General features: G+C 46.0%; 1 protein-coding gene across 2 annotated transcripts in view; it reads left to right on the top strand.

The window, feature by feature from the left end:
- Window positions 1–62: 62 nt before the first annotated feature.
- COPS9 (COP9 signalosome subunit 9) overlaps window positions 63–20,472 on the top strand; it is a 236,072-nt gene continuing 215,662 nt past the window's right edge. Inside the window, exons 1-3 of one of the 2 annotated variants that reach the window (XM_075268940.1) lie at window positions 63–198; window positions 3,889–3,961; window positions 4,893–4,973. In XM_075268940.1, coding sequence (XP_075125041.1) covers window positions 136–198; window positions 3,889–3,961; window positions 4,893–4,930 — 174 coding nt within the window. In that variant the 5' untranslated portion in view covers window positions 63–135 and the 3' untranslated portion in view covers window positions 4,931–4,973. Of the gene's footprint in view, window positions 199–3,888; window positions 3,962–4,892; window positions 5,060–20,472 lie in introns of those variants that run through there. The other variant, XM_075268939.1, reaches the window with a different exon arrangement.

The raw sequence follows: 20,472 nt of genomic DNA, 5'->3' as shown, positions 1-20,472 counted from the left end.
ACGTCCCGCCTCGGTTTAGTTCTTGCCGATAGCTTTAATCCACGCCCACAAATCACCCGGATGTGGGGCAAGAAGTCATCCTGAAGCCGGAAGTGCGTCATACACTGGTGTTTAGGAGCTGTCTGTAGGGTAAAGATGAAGCCTGCCGTGGATGAGATGTTCCCGGAGGGGTCTGGTACTTATGTGGACCTGGATGAGGTGAGACTGCCCGGTGTAATGGTTGAGCTGCCGCCGTGTACAGACTCGGCCAGGAATAAGGCAACGTCCTAACCGTGCTTCTTTTACATCTCCGAGCCACTGCGCGTCAACAGTGACTTATGTGACGTTGTAGATGTGAGGCCTCTTCTTGGAGGGAATAGTGTTTACCTGAAGCTGCAGGACTCTGTGACGAGTAAGCTGGAATAATAAATGCTAGAATTATAAGTTTTACTTATTTTATAGCGCCATCATATTGTGCAGCGCTTTACAGACATTGTCAGGGCTCTCAATCTACATCTGACAAAGAACCTGCTGCATTGCTGATGGGTTTAGCCCTAAGTCAGTATTGGTGATAACTGTGGCGTCCACCATTGTTAGTCCAGACGCTAACAGATCTGTTTAAAAAGACCCTTCTTGAGTCAAAAACAAATTCTCCTGGACAGCCCCTTTATGGTCCATTGTCTGTCTATATGTATATTGCTATGCCCATATCAGTTATATTGTTCGCTATTACTGTACTGTGCACATGCTCAGAAAGTACAATAAAAATACAGCTCAATATAGTGGATGAGATTGTAGCCAATCCCAGCCACACCGTGCCTTAAAATACGCACAGTGGAGACACTGCGATCTCAGAAATCGCAGCATGTCAATTATATCTATGGAAACCTCTGTGGTCTTTCTACGAAAAATGCTGTGAAGAAAACCGCAATGTGTTGCTGCCGCAGTTTTTCCCACAGCTTGTTTTTGCTTTGGGGAGCTATGTGGGGAATTAGCCTTATTGGGAGTCTGCCTTTTTTTATCCTGCATTGAGGTTACGTTTTCATGAAAGTCAATGTTTTATTCTTATGCAAATTATCTAAAAAGGGATTTAGGGGCGTTTCTTCTCTGCTCTAGATTATTGCCCATAACGACAACAAAAGTGTGACAAAGTGGAAGATGTCACTTAAGCAATGGTGGACGGTGCTGTGTGGTTTTTAGAAGCGGTTATCTAGAGTGAAGCCCCGTAAAGCACTTTTCAGCTAATCTGCATAAAAATAAAACTTGATTTTAAAGGGATTCTATCATTAAAATGTTTGTTTTGTTTTTTTTTCGTCCCTAACACGTAGGAATAGCCTTAAGAAAGGCTATTCTTCTCCTCCATTTATGTCTTCTCCAAGCCGCCGTTCGGTAGAAATCCTAGTTTTCTTTGGTATGCAAATGAGTTCTCTCAAAGCACTGGGGGCGTCCCCAATGCTGCGAGAGAAATCTCTAGCGACGCCTCTATCTTCTTATGGAACGACCTCGCCTTGCGTCTTCTTCCGGCCCTGGCTTCAAACGTCTTCAAACAGTAAGCTGAAATAAGTGGCCACAAGAAAATGGCCACAGGCATGCGCTGTCTGCTCTGCCCATGCCTAGAATTTTGAATCCAGAAGAAGACCCAAGGAGAGGCCGTTCCAGGCGAAGATGGAGGTGGCGCTGGAGATTTCTCTCGCAGCATTGTAATGGTAGAATCCCTTTAATGGAACTGGAGCTGCAGCGCTGAAAAAGATAACTGCAAGGTACTGTTATTAGTTTGATATGAATTTTCCTGCTGACAGACTCCATTTAAGGGGCCTGCTTGTAATTCCTTTGGCATCCTTCACCCACAGGCACCCATGTTAAGAGCTATGTATTACATGGTGTATGTTTTCCTTTTGCATTCTTCTATATCGCATAGTGCAGTCAGTCTGCTGTGCTATTCCATCCTGGGAAGATAAAAATAAAGGAAGCATCGGTGGGTAGCACTGAACATAGGCCAATGTGTTCTGTGTTGGTATAGTGGGAGTTTATGGGTATGCTTTTTCAGTGCATACAGCAAACATACAAAGCAGACCTAGTATGAAAAGACCTTGTATAGCCTGTGTACTAGTGACTCAGGTTATATTTATTAAGAAACAGGAGTTATTTTACATAACCGGAATAACCTGAAGAATTAACAGGTGACTCAGTGTGAAGCCTGAATGATAGAAGAGAGAATAAAAAAAATACTTTTTTTTTTTTCTTTCTGCTTCGAAATGATTTATATGTATCCCCTGTAGCACAATGTCTTTCACGTAAAATAAGGTCCAACAACAGCCACATCAAAGGAAAAAAAATGAAAAAGTTATGTCTGCCGCATATTCTAAATGCGTCCTGGCAAACGAACCTACTGTTTTTGTTTAAAAACAAAACAGGGTCTCTTATGTCCTAGAAAACATCTGCAGATGATGACTAAGGCCTCATACACATGATCGTGTGCATTATCAGTGTGCTGGCTATGTTTCTCACAGCTAGTCCACTGGCCAATTATATTCTGTGGCCTCATGCACACAGCCATGTATTGTCACAGGCCCGGGAATGGGGCCATGATCCATGCAAAACTCAGGACTGGTCCTATTTATGTCCATTTTGTGTCCCAGGCTCACTGAACTAGAAGATGGACCGTCCTCCTCGGGGGAAGAAGACTGAAGAACCACGTTTGCCCAGATAGATCAACAAACTTAACTTTATTTGCACAACGCATTTCGAGCTGGTATTGCTCTTTTTCAAGTGCATACAATTCACCTTAAAAAATTCATACAAACAGAAAAATATCTTAATCAATAGAACTAATGAAAATAAAAACAAAAGCAACAATAGAAGCTTTGATCTGAATATTTAAAACTCTAAGGGAGCGTTCACACTACCGTCGGTGTCCGACATGTAGTGTCCGCTCAAAATCTGTCACGGACACTAGGAGCGGACACTAGATGTGTCCGTGACACCTGTCATTCACTTGAATGGGCATCGGGTGCGTTCTTTTGCACTCCGTGCCCGTCCTTCCCTGTCCGCAAGAGAAGATGTCCGACTTCTCAAGCGGACAGAGGAACCCTGCATGTCGGACACCGACGGTAGTGTGAACGCCCCCTAAGGGTGCATTCACACTTCAGATACACTGACTCATTCTGAACGTTAAACCGAAAAGCAGATTCCATTCAATGTACATCCATAGAGTTAGCTTATCCATTTACATACATAATAATTTTGCGTTTGGTTATTCGCAAGCTGTACTATTAGTAATATTAGTTATATAAGTAATCAATGTCCATTTTAGAGTTCTACATTTTCAGATCAAAGCTTCTATTGTTGCTTTTGTTTTTATTTTTGTTTTTATTTTCATTAGTTCTATTGATTGAGATATTTGTCTGTTTGTATGAATTTTTTAAGGTGAATTGTATGCACTTGAAAAAGAGCAATACCAGCTCGAAATCCGTTGTGCAAATAAAGTTAAGTTTGTTGATCTATCTGGGCGAGTTCGGTTCTTCAGTCTTCTCCCCCTGAGGAGGACGGTCCATCTTCTAGTTTGTTGTTTTGACGTCTCTTGGCGTGTCTCCAGCTGCTGCCCTACCTACCTGTACCATCCATTTTTTTTAATATACATCTATAGGGTTGTTGTGTCCCACACAACCCAGTCAGGTGAGCGGCCATTACCTCTGCTTACCTTGCCTTATTATTGCTTAATTCTACCCATTGGTCGGCTCGGTGCCTCTTCCTCTTTTTGCCAGGCTCACTGAAGTCACTGATATAATCCATGTGCTGTTGAACCACGGTTTATGCACATGGTTGTGTGCGTGAGACCTTATACTGAAAACTTGAAATTTGTTGCCATGTGAGACTATGTATCTTCTCTAATCATTTTTATGTCTACAGGCTGGTGGAAGCACAGGACTTCTGATGGACCTTGCCGCCAATGAGAAGGCTGTACATTTAGATTTCTTCAATGGTGAGCTCATAGTTAAGGTTAAAATCACATATTTCATTGTCGGGGATGCATCTGGTTAAAAACAACAGATACAGGTCTGTAGTCTGAGAATAACCACAGAAATGTGCTAGTCTGATAGAGGAGAATGGATCAGAATAGGACAGAGTGTGCATGGAATTATTGGCATCAATGGGTCCGTGTGCAATCCAAGGCTAGTGCTTAAAGGGATTCTACCATTAAAACCTGTTTTTTTTTTGTGGATAAGACGTCGGAATAGCCTTTAGACTATTCGTCTCTTACCTTTAGATGTGATCTCCGCTGCGACATTCCTTAGAAATGCTGGTTTTTACCGGTTTGAAAATGAGTTCTCTTGCAGCGATGAGGGCGTCCCCACCGCTGCCAGAGAAGTGTCTCCAAGCGCCGCCTCCTTCTTCGTCCGCAGCGTCATCCGCAGCTCGTAACTTCTAGGCCTCGGGCCTTGGGCAGAGCAGGTGTACAGGTGACAGGAAAATGGCCGCTTGCACAGCCTGCGCCGGAAGAAGACATTGAAGATGACGCTGCGGCGAAGGAGGCGGCGGCGCTGGAGACACTTCTCTAACAGCGGTGGGGATGGCCCCATCGCTGCGAGAGAACTCATTTGCATACCGGTATTTTTAAGGAACAGCGCAGCGGAGATCACATCTAAAGGTAAGAGACGAATAGCCTTTCTAAAGGCTATTCTGACGTCTTATCCACAAAAAAAATGGTAGAATCCCTTTAAGCCCCGGTTCACATCTGCGTTTGGTGTTTCGTTTGTGGAGCCCCCATGCGCACTCACTGAATGTGGATGTGAGGCAGGCCTAAGACTCGGACTGTAGAATGGCTGGAATGCATTAACAATGGTCAGCTAGTTTGAAGTTCTCCTTTTGATGTACATGATATTGGCACTGATGTGTTCTGTTTTTTTCTGCAGCTTTTGGAGACATGTTTGATGATGACGACTTCAAGTAATTCACTTTCTGAAGAGCTGATCCCTGCAGTTCTATGCTAGAAGGTGACAATTTAGATACAGACGTTTCCTGGACTTGAGAACTTCAGATTAATTTATGTTACTTGTGTAAATAAAGTTTCTAAATCCAAGTGTTGTGGCTTTTGTTGTTTTTGGTACAATGTGTTATAACAGGAATGCAGCCAGCCTCCTTGTATGAATACCGTATTTATAAAATTGCCATTATATTTTTTGGCAAAGTAACTGATCTGATCCACTCGTTCTGACCACCCTTTATGCTGTTTACCCAAGTGAGATTCTTCATGTCACCAAATCTGACTGGTGACACACCCTGAGAACACACTTCTTTCATTCAGAGACATTAGGCTGCGTTGACTTTAGGAGAAATCTGTAATGTGTTTTGCTGCAGATTTTCACCTTTGAATTGCAGATGTTTAGAGGGATGATATCACTAGAATACCATTTTAAACTAAATGCACATAGGAATAACCTTAAGAAAGGCTATTCTTCTCTTACCTTTATTCTTCTGATCCGCGCTGCTGTTCCTAAGAAATATCTTGTTTCTTTCTTATGTAAATGGATTTTCTCGAAGCACTGGGGGCGTCCCCAGTGCTACTTGAAAACTCTCCAGCGACGCCTCTGTCTTCTCCGCCTCTTCTCTCGCGTTCCCATCGGTCTTCATATAGAATGGCTGACTGTACATGTCTGTCGGCCATTTTCCTGTGGTCTCTCCTGTTCAGCCACAGGAAAGTTGCCGATGGACATGTGCAGTCGGCGCTTTTGGATGAAGACACGGTGGTAGTGCGAGAGAAGAGGTGGTCTGGAGAAGAAAACAGGCGTCGCTGGAGAGTTTTGAAGTAGCACCAAGTTTCCCTTGGGTCCATGGCCATAGACACAGACTTTGCATAAATTGTTTGTACATGCAATTATAAGAAACTGTAATATATCTTGTCAAAGAGAAATGTATTTTTCTGCTCTTATCGGATGTCTTCCCTTCTCCCACTCTCTCTCTCAAATGACTTTCTGAAAATGACTCCTATACAGTGGGGCAAAAAAGTATTTAGTCAGTCACCAATAGTGCAAGTTCCACCACTTAAAAAGATGAGAGGCGTCTGTAATTTACATCATAGGTAGACCTCAACTATGAGAGACAAAATGAGAAAACAAATCCAGAAAATCACATTGTCTGATTTTGTAAGAATTTATTTGCAAATTATGATGTAAAATAAGTATTTGGTCAGTAACAAAATTTCTTCTCAATACTTTGTTATATATCCTTTGTTGGCAACGACAGAGGTCAAACGTTTTCTGTAAGTCTTCACAAGGTTGGCACACACTGTTGTTGGTATGTTGGCCCATTCCTCCATGCAGATCTCCTCTAGAGCAGTGATGTTTTGGGGCTGTCGCTTGGCAACACGGACTTTCAACTCCCTCCAAAGGTTTTCTATAGGGTTGAGATCTGGAGACTGGCTAGGCCACTCCAGGACCTTGAAATGCTTCTTACAAAGCCACTCCTTCGTTGCCCTGGCGGTGTGCTTTGGATCATTGTCATGTTGAAAGACCCAGCCACGTTTCATCTTCAATGCCCTTGCTGATGGAAGGAGGTTTGCACTCAAAATCTCACGATACATGGCCCCATTCATTCTTTCATGTACCCGGATCAGTCGTCCTGGCCCCTTTGCAGAGAAACAGCCCCAAAGCATGATGTTTCCACCCCCATGCTTTACAGTAGGTATGGTGTTTGATGGATGCAACTCAGTATTCTTTTTCCTCCAAACACGAAAAGTTGTGTTTCTACCAAACAGTTCCAGTTTGGTTTCATCAGACCATAGGACATTCTCCCAATACTCTTTTGGATCATGCAAATGCTCTCTAGCAAACTTCAGACGGGCCCGGACATGTACTGGCTTAAGCAGTGGGACACGTCTGGCACTGCAGGATCTGAGTCCCTGGCGGCGTAGTGTGTTACTGATGGTAGGCTTTGTTACATTGGTCCCAGCTCTCTGCAGTTCATTCACTAGGTCCCCCCGCGTGGTTCTGGGATTTTTGCTCACCGTTCTTGTGATCATTTTGACCCCACGGGGTGAGATTTTGCGTGGAGCCCCAGATCGAGGAAGATTATCAGTGGTCTTGTATGTCTTCCATTTTCTAATTATTGCTCCCACAGTTGATTTCTTCAATCCAAGCTGGTTGCCTATTGCAGATTCAGTCTTCCCAGCCTGGTGCAGGGCTACAATTTTGTTTCTGGTGTCCTTTGACAGCTCTTTGGTCTTCACCATAGTGGAGTTTGGAGTCTGACTGTTTGAGGGTGTGCACAGGTGTCTTTTTATACTGATAAGTTTAAACAGGTGCCATTGCTACAGGTAATGAGTGGAGGAAAGAGGAGACTCTTAAAGAAGAAGTTACAGGTCTGTGAGAGCTAGAAATCTTGATTTTGTAGGTGACCAAATACTTATTTTCCACCATAATTTGCAAATAAATTCTTACAAAATCAGACAATGTGATTTTCTGGATTTGTTTTCTCATTTTGTCTCTCATAGTTGAGGTCTACCTATGATGTAAATTACAGACGCCTCTCATCTTTTTAAGTGGTGGAACTTGCACTATTGGTGACTGACTAAATACTTTTTTGCCCCACTGTATCTGTCTTAAGATTGCAGGTCACAAAACTCAGATGGTTTCTATATCTATAGTTGTCTTTAGAGTGGTGAGGGTGAGAAGGATATCATAGAAGAAAGACAGACTTGGGCTCCATTCACATTCTTATTTTTTTAATCATTTCAGATCCAAGGACACAAAAGAGTAGTATCCTACTAATATTATAAATGTGAAAGTTTGTGTGTTTGGATGTTTGTGAGTTTGGATGTTTGTTCCTCAATCACGCTAAAACGCCTGGACGGATTTGCGTGCAATTTTCCACAAACATAGTTTTCCCTCAGGATTGAGTCACAGGCTACTTTTGGTGCCACTAAACAACATGGCTTCCTAGCAGGAGACTCACAAAAGCAGGACTCCTAGCCCCAGCTATAGACTCACACACACTGCCTGGCATTTCCTGCCTCAACCTGCCTGCACACTCCTTACTGTCACCTCAGGAGTAGCCCTCACTCTACTCACTCACATTTACATATAGCTTTCCACTATATAACACATCACATTGTCTGTATCACTACATACACAATACAACACATCACATTGTAATTACATGTATCTCCTATCACTGCTATATACAGTACCTGATACATATATATTCCTGTACACAGGCTGTATATACTATATAATTACATGTATTACCTATCACTGCTATATACAGTGCCTGATACATATATACTCCTGTACACAGGCTGTATATACTATATAATTACATGTATCTCCTATCACTGCTATATACAGTACCTGATACATATATACTCCTGTACACAGGCTGGATAACACATCACATTGTCTGTATCACAACATACACAATATAACACATCAAATCACATTTGCTAGCCCACCAAACTTTTTAAAGCACTTTTAAAATTTCACACGTCTGTATCCGCCCAATTCTCAAATCACCGCAGACGAAGTCGCGGGTAAAAGCTAGTACACTGATATGTAAACTGATAGGCATCCATTCACGGGAGGTAGAAAACTTCATGTGGATAGACCCTTAGGCTGATGCTTATCTAAGTACCTGTCAGTACTTCAGTGTAGGGATGAGCAAGTACGATTCGAAATGGCTGTTTCGAATAGCGCACACCCATAGAAATGAATGGAAGCGTCCGGTACGCGGACTTTGCCGGCCGCTTAACCCCCTGTGTGCCGGCTGCGTCCATTCATTCCAATGGGTGCGTGCTATTCGAAACAGCCGTTTCAAATAGTACTCTCTGATCTCTACTAGTGTACAGTGTTGGCCAAAAGTATTGGCACCCCTGCAATTCTGTCAGATAATACTCTGTTTCTTCCAGAAAATGATTGCAATCACAAATTCTTTGGTATTATTATCTTCATTTAATTTGTCTTCAATGGCAAACCACAAAAAGAATTGTCAAAAAGCCAAATTGGATATAATTCCACATTAAACATAAAAAAGGGGGTGGACAAAAGTATTAGCACTGTTTGAAAAATCATGTGATTCTTCTCTAATTTGTGTAATTAACAGCGCCTGTTACTTACCTGAGGCACCTAACAGGTGGTGGCAATAACTAAATCACACTTGCAGCCAGTTGAAATGGATTAAAGTTGACTCAACCTGTGTCCTTGTGTGTACCACATTGAGCATGGAGAAAAGAAAGAAGACCAAAGAACTGTCGGAGGATTTGAGAAGCAAAATTGTGAGGAAGCATGAGCAATCTCAAGGCTACAAGTCCATCTCCAAAGACCTGAATGTTCCTGTGTCTACCGTGCGCAGTGTCATCAAGAACTGTAAAGCCCATGGCACTGTGGCTAACCTCCCTAGATGTGGACGGAAAAGAAAAATTGACAGATTTCATCGCAAGATTGTGCGGATGGTGGATAAAGAACCTCGACTAACATCCAAACAAGTTCAAGCTGCCCTGCAGTCCGAGGGTACAACAGTGTCACCCCGTACTATCCATCGGCGTCTGAATGAAAAGGGACTGTATGGTAGGATACCCAGGAAGACCCCACTTCTTACCCAGAGACACAAAAAAAGCCAGGCTGGAGTTTGCCAAAACTTACCTGAGAAAGCCAAAAACCTTTTGGAAGAATGTTCTCTGGTCAGATGAGACAAAAGTAGAGCTTTTTGGGAAAAGGCATCAACATAGAGTTTACAGGGAAAAAAAGAGGCTTTCAAAAGAAAAGAACATGGTCCCTAATATCAAACATGGCGGAGGTTCCCTGATGTTTTGGGGTTGCTTTGCTGCCTCTGGCACTGGACTGCTTGACCGTGTGCATGGCATTATGAAGTCTGAAGACTACCAACAAATTTTGCAGCATAATGTAGGGCCCAGTGTGAGAAAGCTGGGTCTCCCTCAGAGGTCATGGGTCTTCCAGCAGGACAATGACCCAAAACACACTGCAAAAAGCACTAGAAAATGGTTTGAGAGAAAGCACTGGAGACAGGGCCGGCTCCAGGTTTTTATGGGCCCTTGGGCGACAGAGCCTCAGTGGGCCCCCTTGTAAATGAGGCGGGTGAGTCGAGACACTGTGCATCGCAGATGAAGCGCGTGACGTCATGCAGGAGTGTGGCGTCACCAACGCCATACCTCCCAATTTTTAAAGAGAAGAAAGAGGAGCAAAATGTGCGGCAAATTTGGCTCCAACCACTTTTGTGGATTCCACCCATTCTCATTCATTTATCATGTGCTCCCACACAGTACAATCCTCCTACAGTCACCCGTAAATTATATGCCCCCCCTCCATCTCTCCCCCAGTTTCATATACACCCTTCCTTTGCCCCCAGTTTCATGTCCCCCCCTCCATCTCTGTCCCCAGTTTCATCACATTCTCCCCCTTCATCTGCCCACAGTTTCATGTCCCCCGTCTCTGCCCCAGTGTCATGCTGTTCTCCTCCCCTTCATCTGCCCCAGTGTCATGCCGTTCCCCCCTCCCCTTCATTTGCCCCCCAGTTTCATTGGGCCCCCTCCATCTTTGTCCCCAGTTTCATGCCGTTCTCTCCCCACCACCTTCATGTTCTCCAGTGTCATGCCATTCCCCCCCTTCCCTTCATTTGCCCCCCAGTTTCATGGGCCCCCTTCATTATGTTCCACCTTTATATTTAATACAAAACAAACACACTCACCTTCCATCACTCACCTTCCATCGATCCCCCGACGCTCCTCTCTCCAGTCACATACGCGATTAAAGCAGGAGCTGTGAGTTCAGCTCCTGCTTAGCTGCGGCCCGGCTTGCGTGTGTAGGCGTGATGACGTCATCGCGCCTACACACGCAAGCCGGGCCGGAGCTTTAAAGTAGGAGCTGAACTCACAGCTCCTGCTTTAATCGCGTATGTATTCCAGCTCATCGGCGGACGGACGCCGATGAGCTGAAATCGTGACAGGCAAGTGCCGGGGGGCCCCCAGAGGCTCTGTGGGCCCCGGCACTTGCCCGACTATGCCGTGCGCTGACGCTGGCCCTGACTGGAGACTTCTAAAGTGGCCAGCAATGAGTCCAGACCTGAATCCCATAGAACACCTGTGGGGGAGAGATCTCTTGATGGCAGTTTGGAGAAGGCCCCCTTCACATCTCAGGGACCTGGAACAGTTTGCCAAAGAAGAATGGTCTAAAATTCCAGCAGAGCCTTGTAAGAAACTCATTGATGGTTACCGGAAGCGGTTGTTCGCAGGTATTTTGTCTAAAGGTTGTGTTACCAAGTATTAGGCTGAGGGGGCCAATACTTTTGTCCGGCCCATTTGTGGAGTTTTGTGTAAAATGATCAATGATTTGACTTTTTTTTCATTCTCCCTAAAATAAAATCAGCATGTTCTTTATTCCACATGATATACGCCATAAATTCAGATGCCAGAAGTGAGGTTTTCTGTTCATCTCACCTGTAATAAAACCAGACAAAAAAAACTCTTATGCACTCACAATATACAAGGTCTTTTAAGATCCATTGAAATAAAATGTAAAAGTTTTGAAAGCGGGAATACCGAGAAGGATAAAATGCACATAAGGAATCGGAGTTCTGTGCCAACTACATTTATTTCAGCCATAAATTCAGCATTTCCAATTAAGGCCCATTTTTGGGAGGGTTTTTTGCGATTTTAATCTAGCTGTTATTGGGTTAAAGCATGTGTTTTATTTATATGGTTGATTTAATGGACCCTTAGACTTCAATGGGCTTGTTTGGTCCCCAAATAGCACATATTTCCTTTTTTTTTTCCCCCCCAGGCATGTCTGCATAATCTAGTCCTACAATCAATAGGACTATGTTGTCTCTGCAGTACATGGACACGGTTATGATTTATTGGTATGTGCCGATGACCTAACTAAGGACGTTCCCCACAGAGTGACTGGAAAAACAGGAAATATTTAGTCCTCGGGTTTTTTTTTGTTTTTTAATGGTATTTATTATTCTGTAATGTTATTCAAGGGAAAAACTGAATGGGGACCCGAGAGACAAAGACCCTGTCCACTTAAAAAGTGGTTACCTGCGGACCCCATAGTCTATAATGGGGTCCACCCGATTTCCGCCAAGACTTTTCTCTTTGACGATTTTAGGTGGAATCTGCAGCGGATTCTCCTACAGAGAGGCCAATGCAGATGTGAATCCAGCTTTAGGCAGGGGCCCCACAGGCCGGAAATGCCACAACTTGTCTGCAGTGGAAAAGCCATGGGAAAAATTGTGGTGTTTTACAGTACTTGCAAAGTGGATGGGATTCATGCGAATCCCATGCCCACTTTGGGATAAAAATGCGTTCCTGCCGCGGTTTTTCCTGAAGCACTTTAGCGCGGCGTTTCCGGTCCATGGAGCCTTAGGCTGAAACCCCACGTTTGGCTACACAGCTTTTTTTGGTGCAGATTTTGTTGCGGTTTTTTGAGCCAAAGCCAAGAATGGCTACAAAAGGAATGTGAAATATATAGGAAGCTCTTATACTTCTTCCTTCTGCTGAATCCACTCCTGGCTTTGTCTCAAAGAACCGTATCAAAATCTGCAACAGAAAAGGTGCATGGGGCCTTAGCCATATACTGGAATGTTGAGGCTGAGTTTACATTATGCTTTATTGAAAAACTGCATTCAGTTTTTAACAGCAGTTATGAGCAGCACGATTTCTACTATGGCAGTATCCAGAGATTTTCAGATTACTGACCGTTATCATACAAGTGACATATATAGTAATGTGCTATTATATACTGCATGCAGTTCTTCAGTAATAGAAAAAAAGCACTGTGTAAATCTGGCACGAGCTGGGTCTGTGGTTGAACAGCACAGGATGGCACATGGATAATGTCCGTGTCCTACTGATACCTCCACAGTCCCATGAATTATCTTTAGTGAGCCTGGTCTACAGAACGGACAGGAATAGGATCTGATAATACACGGGCATGTGTGCGGGGGCCATAGATTATAATGAGTATGTGTAATAGCCATGAAAAACACAGCTAGCACAATGCCAAGGACCACAGTCATGGCCCTGAGGTCTTAGGATCCTTTCACACTAACTACTTTACTGTCCGTGTACAAAAATCTGACAGCACAGAGATCATCAGGACCCATTATAGCCAATTGGGCCATTCACACGTCTGTTGTTTTTCATGGACCCAGAGGCCCTTTTTTTCTACTCATCAGACCATTCAAGTCTATGGACCCGTGAATAAATTAGCACACATACGTCATCATGAAAACATGGTAGAAAAAATAAGATTTTTTAGATACTTTTTGCATTTTGGTTCCACTGTTAGTTGTGGGTTTCAAATACTAGTGCAAATACGGAAATATACCGATGGGTGTTGGGGCATGCTGGGGGTTGTAGTTTTAAACAAGCTTTATTATAACAAGCAGCTGCCACTACAAGTGCACCATGTGGATGAAGTGTTCTCTTGTGCAGGGCTTGCTGCTGTACTGGATACTGTGTAGGGATTCAATGTCCTGCTCCAGCCTAGCCTGGGATCCCAGTGCACCTAGATTCCCCAGCACTGAGAGCAGAGATTATTAGTAGTCCTGAGACGCAGGCGCTTGTTTGTCACACCAGCAGGCTCCAGTTTCTTACAACCTTTTAGACATACATGTGACCCCTCTCTGACCACAGAGCTGCTCAGTCACACATCACAACACCCTCCAAATGTTCACATCCTCCCGTACCTTCCTCTCTTTTTCCAGGATAGTAACTTTTCAGTCCTTTGTATTCTGGTGACGTAACTACAATATATTTTAAGGACTATTTGAAGATCTCTCTTTGCTGTCAGCAATGACGTGCCGAGAATAAGGATGGGAGGAACTGGTTGAACCTTTTTGTCTCACAGACAGGTCATAAAAGAAGAAAATTATTGTTTGGGACAGATATTGTAATATCCGGATCCTGAAAACCTCTACAGACCTAGGACAGTCATGTAATATTTGGACAGTTCAAGTCCACCAGAGTTAAAGCCGTTTTGGCAGTGACTCTCTACTGTAGTTAAGAGAGCGGACCTCTGCTCCATCCTAATAGGGATTGTACTAGGTTCACACTTCATGTGTTATTGCTGCTTTAACGGTCTGCCTTTCTGGCAACAGAGGTGGACTGCTAAAACTCATGTAAAACACGTAGTCTGACGAACCATATTAAAGGAGTTGTGGATTATATATATATATATAATATATATATATATATATATATATATATATATATATATATATATATATATATATATATATTTTATTGTGAGAGAGTGAAGGGTGTGGTCTGAGAAGACAGGTACATTTCATCCATTAGTGGCTGATTTGGGGTATAACAGTCCATGGAGTCTCAACTTCCTCTTAGTTGGTGACCGCTATATGGGGAGGTGGGGTGGGGCAGGAGGTTTGGGGTATAACAGTCCGTGGAGTCTCATCTTCCTCTTGTTTGGTGACAGCTGGACACGTATTGGGCAGCGATCTCCACAGTGGTCTCCTTCTCCCAGTAGGATGTAGAGTTTCCTCTTCTCGTCTGCAGATATGAAGTCTGGGATGTGGGCACAGAGTCTTTGGTAGTAGAAGGCCCTCACAGCTGAGTATTTGGTGCAGTGTAGCAGGAAGTGGGTCTCGTCTTCTAGGGCCCCCTGGTCACAGTGCTGGCACAGTCTGTTCTCCTGTGGCTTGTACGTCTGCCTGTGTCGCCCCGTCTGCATCTCCAGGTTGTGGGCGCTCAGTCTGTACCGGCTCAGGGTCTGTCTGTGTTTGGGGTGGCGTATTCTCTCCAGGTAGGTGGCCATGGTGTAGTCTCTTTGCAGTGACTGGTACACGGTGAGTTTCTTGGAGTTATTTATTGCGCTTCTCCATTCCTTGATGTACCGCTCTTTGTCTCTCTCAATGACTCCTTTTATTTGAGTCTTGTTCACGGCATATTGGGGGTTTCGGCATTATATAAGCAGAATGATGGACGGAATACCTGAACGGGCAATGAGCACAAGTCTGACTCCAGCTTTATGCCCGGTTCACATTAGTGTTTGGCCTCCGTCCATCCGGAGTCCGCATGAGGATCCCCCCGAACGGAATACCAACGCAGCTGCAAGTGCTGTGCAGGCACACGGACTCCATCAGGGCCGCCATCAGGAATTTGGGGCCCCATACAGCCTAAATGTCGCCCCCCCCCCCCCCGCCATTTTAAAACTACTTTATTTTGCGACATACCAATTATGTATTAAATTTCCCTTTATTTTGCAGCAATACAAGGCTTAATCAGGTTCTATTTGCAGGTACAATCTGCTACGTGTGAAAGCGCCTATAGAGAGCCAACACCATCTATAAGAGCCCTCCTAATAAATCCTCAGGGCTTATTCACATTGCGTTTTTGGCCTCCCTTGCCGGGATACGTTGGTAACCAGTCAGAATCAGCTGTCAACTTATCCCTGCACGAAGAACTGGCCATTAAAAAAAAGGGGGGCCTGCAGTTCTCCGTGCGGGGATAAGTGGGTAGCTGATTGTGACTGGTTACCAACGTATCCCGGCAAGGGAGGCCAAAAACACAATGTGAACACTCCTTTTAAGTGAAAGTCCCACCCCAAACAGGCTGCTATGCTAGTAACATAGCAGCCTACATCATTATTAATACAAAGCACACATACCTTTGGAGGTATTGTGTGCTTTGTAGTTCTCCAGCTAAAAACTTATATATTATATATTATTGCCCAAGATGTTCCTTCTCCGCAGTGCCGCACACCCGATGCCCCAACAATCCCCCCCGGTCCACCTTCTAACATCTTTCCATTGCCCCCTGTTCCCATACCTCCCAACTTTTGAAGAACCGAAAGAGGGACAAAATGTGCAAAATGTGTTGACTCCGCCCATTCTCATTAATTTTTCATGTGCCCGCACACAGTATAATCCTCCTACAGTCACCCGTAAATTATGTCCCCCCTCTATCTCTCCCCCAGCTTCATATACACCCTTCATCTGCCCCCAGTTTCATGTCCCCCCCATCTCTGCTCCCAGATTCATGTCCCCCCTCCATCTCTGCCCCCAGATTCATGTCCCCTCCATCTCTGCCCCCACATTCATGTCCCCACATCTGTGCCCCCACATTCATGTTCCCCCTCCATCTCTGCCCCCAGATTCATGTCCCCTCCATCTCTGCCCCCAGATTCATGTCCCCTCCATCTCTGCCCCCAGATTCATGTCCCCTCCATCTCTGCCCCCACATTCATGTCCCCACATCTGTGCCCCCACATTCATGTTCCCCCTCCATCTCTGCCCCCAGATTCATGTCCCCCCTCCATCTCTGCCCCCAGATTCATGTCCCCTCCATCTCTGCCCCCAGATTCATGTCCCCTCCATCTCTGCCCCCAGATTCATGTCCCCTCCATCTCTGCCCCCAGATTCATGTCCCCTCCATCTCTGCCCCCACATTCATGTCCCCACATCTGTGCCCCCAGATTCATGTCCCCTCCAACTGTGCCCCCAGATTCATGTCCCCTTCATCTCTGCCCCCAGATTCATGTCCCCACATCTATGCCCCCAGATTCATGCCCCCTCCATCTCTGCCCCCAGATTCATGTCCCCTCCAACTGTGCCCCCAGATTCATGTCCCCTCCATCTGTGCCCCCAGATTCATGTCCCCTCCATCTGTGCCCCCAGATTCATGTCCCCTCCATCTGTGCCCTCAGATTCATGTTCCCTCCATCTGTGCCACCAGATTCATGTCCCCTCCATCTGTGCCCCCAGATTCATGTTCCCTCCATCTGTGCCCCCAGATTCATATCCCCTCCACTTGTGCCCCCAGATTCATGCCCCCTCCATCTGTGCCCCCAGATTCATGTCCCCTCCATCTCTGCCCCCACATTCATGTCCCCTCCATCTCTGCCCCCACATTCATGTCCCCACATCTGTGCCCCCACATTCATGTTCCCCCTCCATCTCTGCCCCCAGATTCATGTCCCCTCCATCTCTGCCCCCACATTCATGTCCCCACATCTGTGCCCTCAGATTCATGTTCCCCCTCCATCTGTGCCCCAGATTCATGTCCCCTCCATCTCTGCCCCCAGATTCATGTCCCCTTCATCTCTGCCCCCAGATTCATGTCCCCACATCTATGCCCCCAGATTCATGCCCCCTCCATCTGTGCCCCCAGATTCATGTCCCCTCCATCTGTGCCCCCAGATTAATGTCCCCTCCATCTGTGCCCCCAGATTCATGTCCCCTCCATCTGTGCCCCCAGATTCATGTCCCCTCCATCTGTGCCCCCAGATTCATGTCCCCTCCATCTGTGCCCCCAGATTCATGTCCCCTCCACTTGTGCCCCCAGATTAATGTCCCCTCCATCTGTGCCCCCAGATTCATGTCCCTCCATCTCTGCCCCAGATTCATGTCCCCACATCTCTGCCCCCAGATTCATGTCCCCTCCATCTGTGCCGCACACCGTGGCAAATTTAGCCCCGCCCTTTTTTATGTTGACTCCGCCCATTCTCATTAATTTTTCATGTGCCCGCACACAGTATAATCCTCCTACAGTCACCCGTAAATTATGTGTCCCCCTCTATCTCTCCCCCAGCTTCATATACACCCTTCATCTGCCCCCAGTTTCATGTCCTCCATTTCTGCCCCCAGTTTCATGTCCCCCCATCTCTGCCCCAGATTCATGTCCCCTCCATCTCTGCCCCCACATTCATGTCCCCACATCTGTGCCCTCAGATTCATGTTCCCCCTCCATCTGTGCCCCAGATTCATGTCCCCTCCATCTCTGCCCCCAGATTCATGTCCCCTTCATCTCTGCCCCCAGATTCATGTCCCCACATCTATGCCCCCAGATTCATGCCCCCTCCATCTCTGCCCCCAGATTCATGTCCCCTCCATCTGTGCCCCCAGATTAATGTCCCCTCCATCTGTGCCCCCAGATTAATGTCCCCTCCATCTGTGCCCCCAGATTCATGTCCCCTCCATCTGTGCCCCCAGATTCATGTCCCCTCCATCTGTGCCCCCAGATTCATGTCCCCTCCATCTGTGCCCCCAGATTCATGTCCCCTCCACTTGTGCCCCCAGATTAATGTCCCCTCCATCTGTGCCCCCAGATTCATGTCCCTCCATCTCTGCCCCAGATTCATGTCCCCACATCTCTGCCCCCAGATTCATGTCCCCTCCATCTGTGCCGCACACCGTGGCAAATTTAGCCCCGCCCTTTTTTATGTTGACTCCGCCCATTCTCATTAATTTTTCATGTGCCCGCACACAGTATAATCCTCCTACAGTCACCCGTAAATTATGTGTCCCCCTCTATCTCTCCCCCAGCTTCATATACACCCTTCATCTGCCCCCAGTTTCATGTCCCCATTTCTGCCCCCAGTTTCATGTCCCCCCATCTCTGCCCCAGATTCATGTCCCCCCTCCATCTCTGCCCCCAGATTCATGTCCCCTCCATCTCTGCCCCCACATTCATGTCCCCACATCTGTGCCCCCAGATTCATGTTCCCCCGCCATCTCTGCCCCCAGATTCATGTCCCCTCCATCTCTGCCCCCAGATTCATGTCCCCTTCATCTCTGCCCCCAGATTCATGTCCCCACATCTATGCCCCCAGATTCATGCCCCCTCCATCTGTGCCCCCAGATTCATGTCCCCTCCATCTGTGCCCCCAGATTCATGTCCCCTCCATCTGTGCCCCCAGATTCATGTCCCCTCCATCTCTGCCCCCAGATTCATGTCTCCACATCTCTGCCCCCAGATTCATGTCCCTCCATCTCTGCCCCCAGTGTCATGCCGTCCTCTCCTTCATCTGCCCCCAGTTTCCACCTCAGTGTACACATAAACTTACCTTCTTCTCGTTCCCCCGCTGCTGTCTGTGCACCTCTCTCTCTCACTCACGCACAGTTGTAGACGCGATGTGACGTCATCACATCGCGTCTACACAGCCGACGTGCAGCGGCGAAGCAAGGAGCTGAACTGTGTCAGCTCCTTGCTGTAGCCGCGTATGTGTCCAACTCAGATCTGCATCCTCTGGACGCAGATCTGAGTTGATATCGGACACACAATGACTGCTGCGGGCCCCAGGGGACCGGCACACAGTGGCAGTCCAACCCCCCCCCCCATCCCCCATTTTTCAATTTGGCAGGGCCCCTGACGCCAGTAGCAGTAATACTGGCCTATCGGCGGCCCTGGACTCCATAGACTATCATGCGGTCCGACTGCGGGCAGTGCACGGCAAGCACACGGACCCCATAATAGTCTATGGGCTCCATGTGTTCAACTGCACAGCGCTTGCAGTTGCGTGGTTATTCCGTTGGGGTGGAGTGGGGGGTAGGGTCCTCATGCGGACTCCTTCCAGACGGAAGCCAAATGCTAATGTGAACCATCCCTGAGAGTGCATAAAACTGTATCCACTTCTCATCTGTGATAAATACTGGGGTATGTTAAGATACCTTAGGGTCAGTTCACACAGTTTTTTGCAGGCGGATTTTAAGGCGGAATTCGCCTCAAAATCCGCCTGCAAAAAAGGCTCACATTCACTTCAATGGGAGTCACTCGCTTTTTTTTCTCCTGCTATCGATTTTTTTTTTCAGCTAGTGGGAAATAGAAGCGACATGCCATATCTTGCTGCGGATTACACGACTGACTCAGCTGTGGCGTCCGCTGTGCGAGACTCATTCCCGATTAAGCCCATTCATTCAGGCCTAATCAGGAGCGGGATGCCGCGACGGGAGGCCCATGCACTGCATCGCCCTCCCGTCGTGACTAGCTGCGCTGAAAAGTCACATGGCCGAAAAGGTTTCCACCGTGTGAACATACCCTTAAGAAGACTTTGCAGAAAATCTAACTACTCGAGTAACATATACATATCCATATAAAACAGGGTTTTTTTTTTTACTGTTTATTTTATTGAGAGTAACTTTATTCTTAAAGGGATATTCCAATTTTATATATAGTAGACATAAATACTCAGCTTCCCCCAGGGATCCCACACTAATAGATTACACAATGTTACTGTATGCCTAGGGCAGGACCTGAGAGGTTCTGGGAGCACCAGATCTAGATGCCATGCATTGCCCCTATAGCGTGAGGGCACTAGGCACAGTATATGAGAGCTCATAAACATTGTATTTTTCAGGTGATAAATTTGCTGTAAACATCTGCATTCAGTGCAATGCAAAGGAATTTACTTTTTCTAAATGTCATTTGTATCACTCAGATTTACAGAGGATTATAGGCACATTGGGGATCACCAGATCTATCTGTCACCCAATTCAAAGTAAAGGGTATAATCTTCAGCAAAATCCCCATGTAAAATCTGTATAACAGGCGGGATTTCCTAGTTACAGTTTACACCTGTATGTTTTCATGTGTTACAGTCAATTCTGCCATTTTGTAGAATAAAGTGCCCTCTAGTGATAACAATTATGTACTGCAGTTCTTTCCTACAATGCATTTTTCTCCATATAGTTATGCTGTATAAAGACATGTAGCAGGTCACTAGTAATAGACACGGCCAGGTAGAA

The sequence above is a fragment of the Leptodactylus fuscus genome, chromosome 3 (assembly GCF_031893055.1).
Source record: "Leptodactylus fuscus isolate aLepFus1 chromosome 3, aLepFus1.hap2, whole genome shotgun sequence".
NCBI lineage: Eukaryota > Metazoa > Chordata > Amphibia > Anura > Leptodactylidae > Leptodactylus > Leptodactylus fuscus.
Note: the sequence above shows the minus strand (reverse complement) of the source record. Positions and strands in the feature narration are given on the sequence as shown.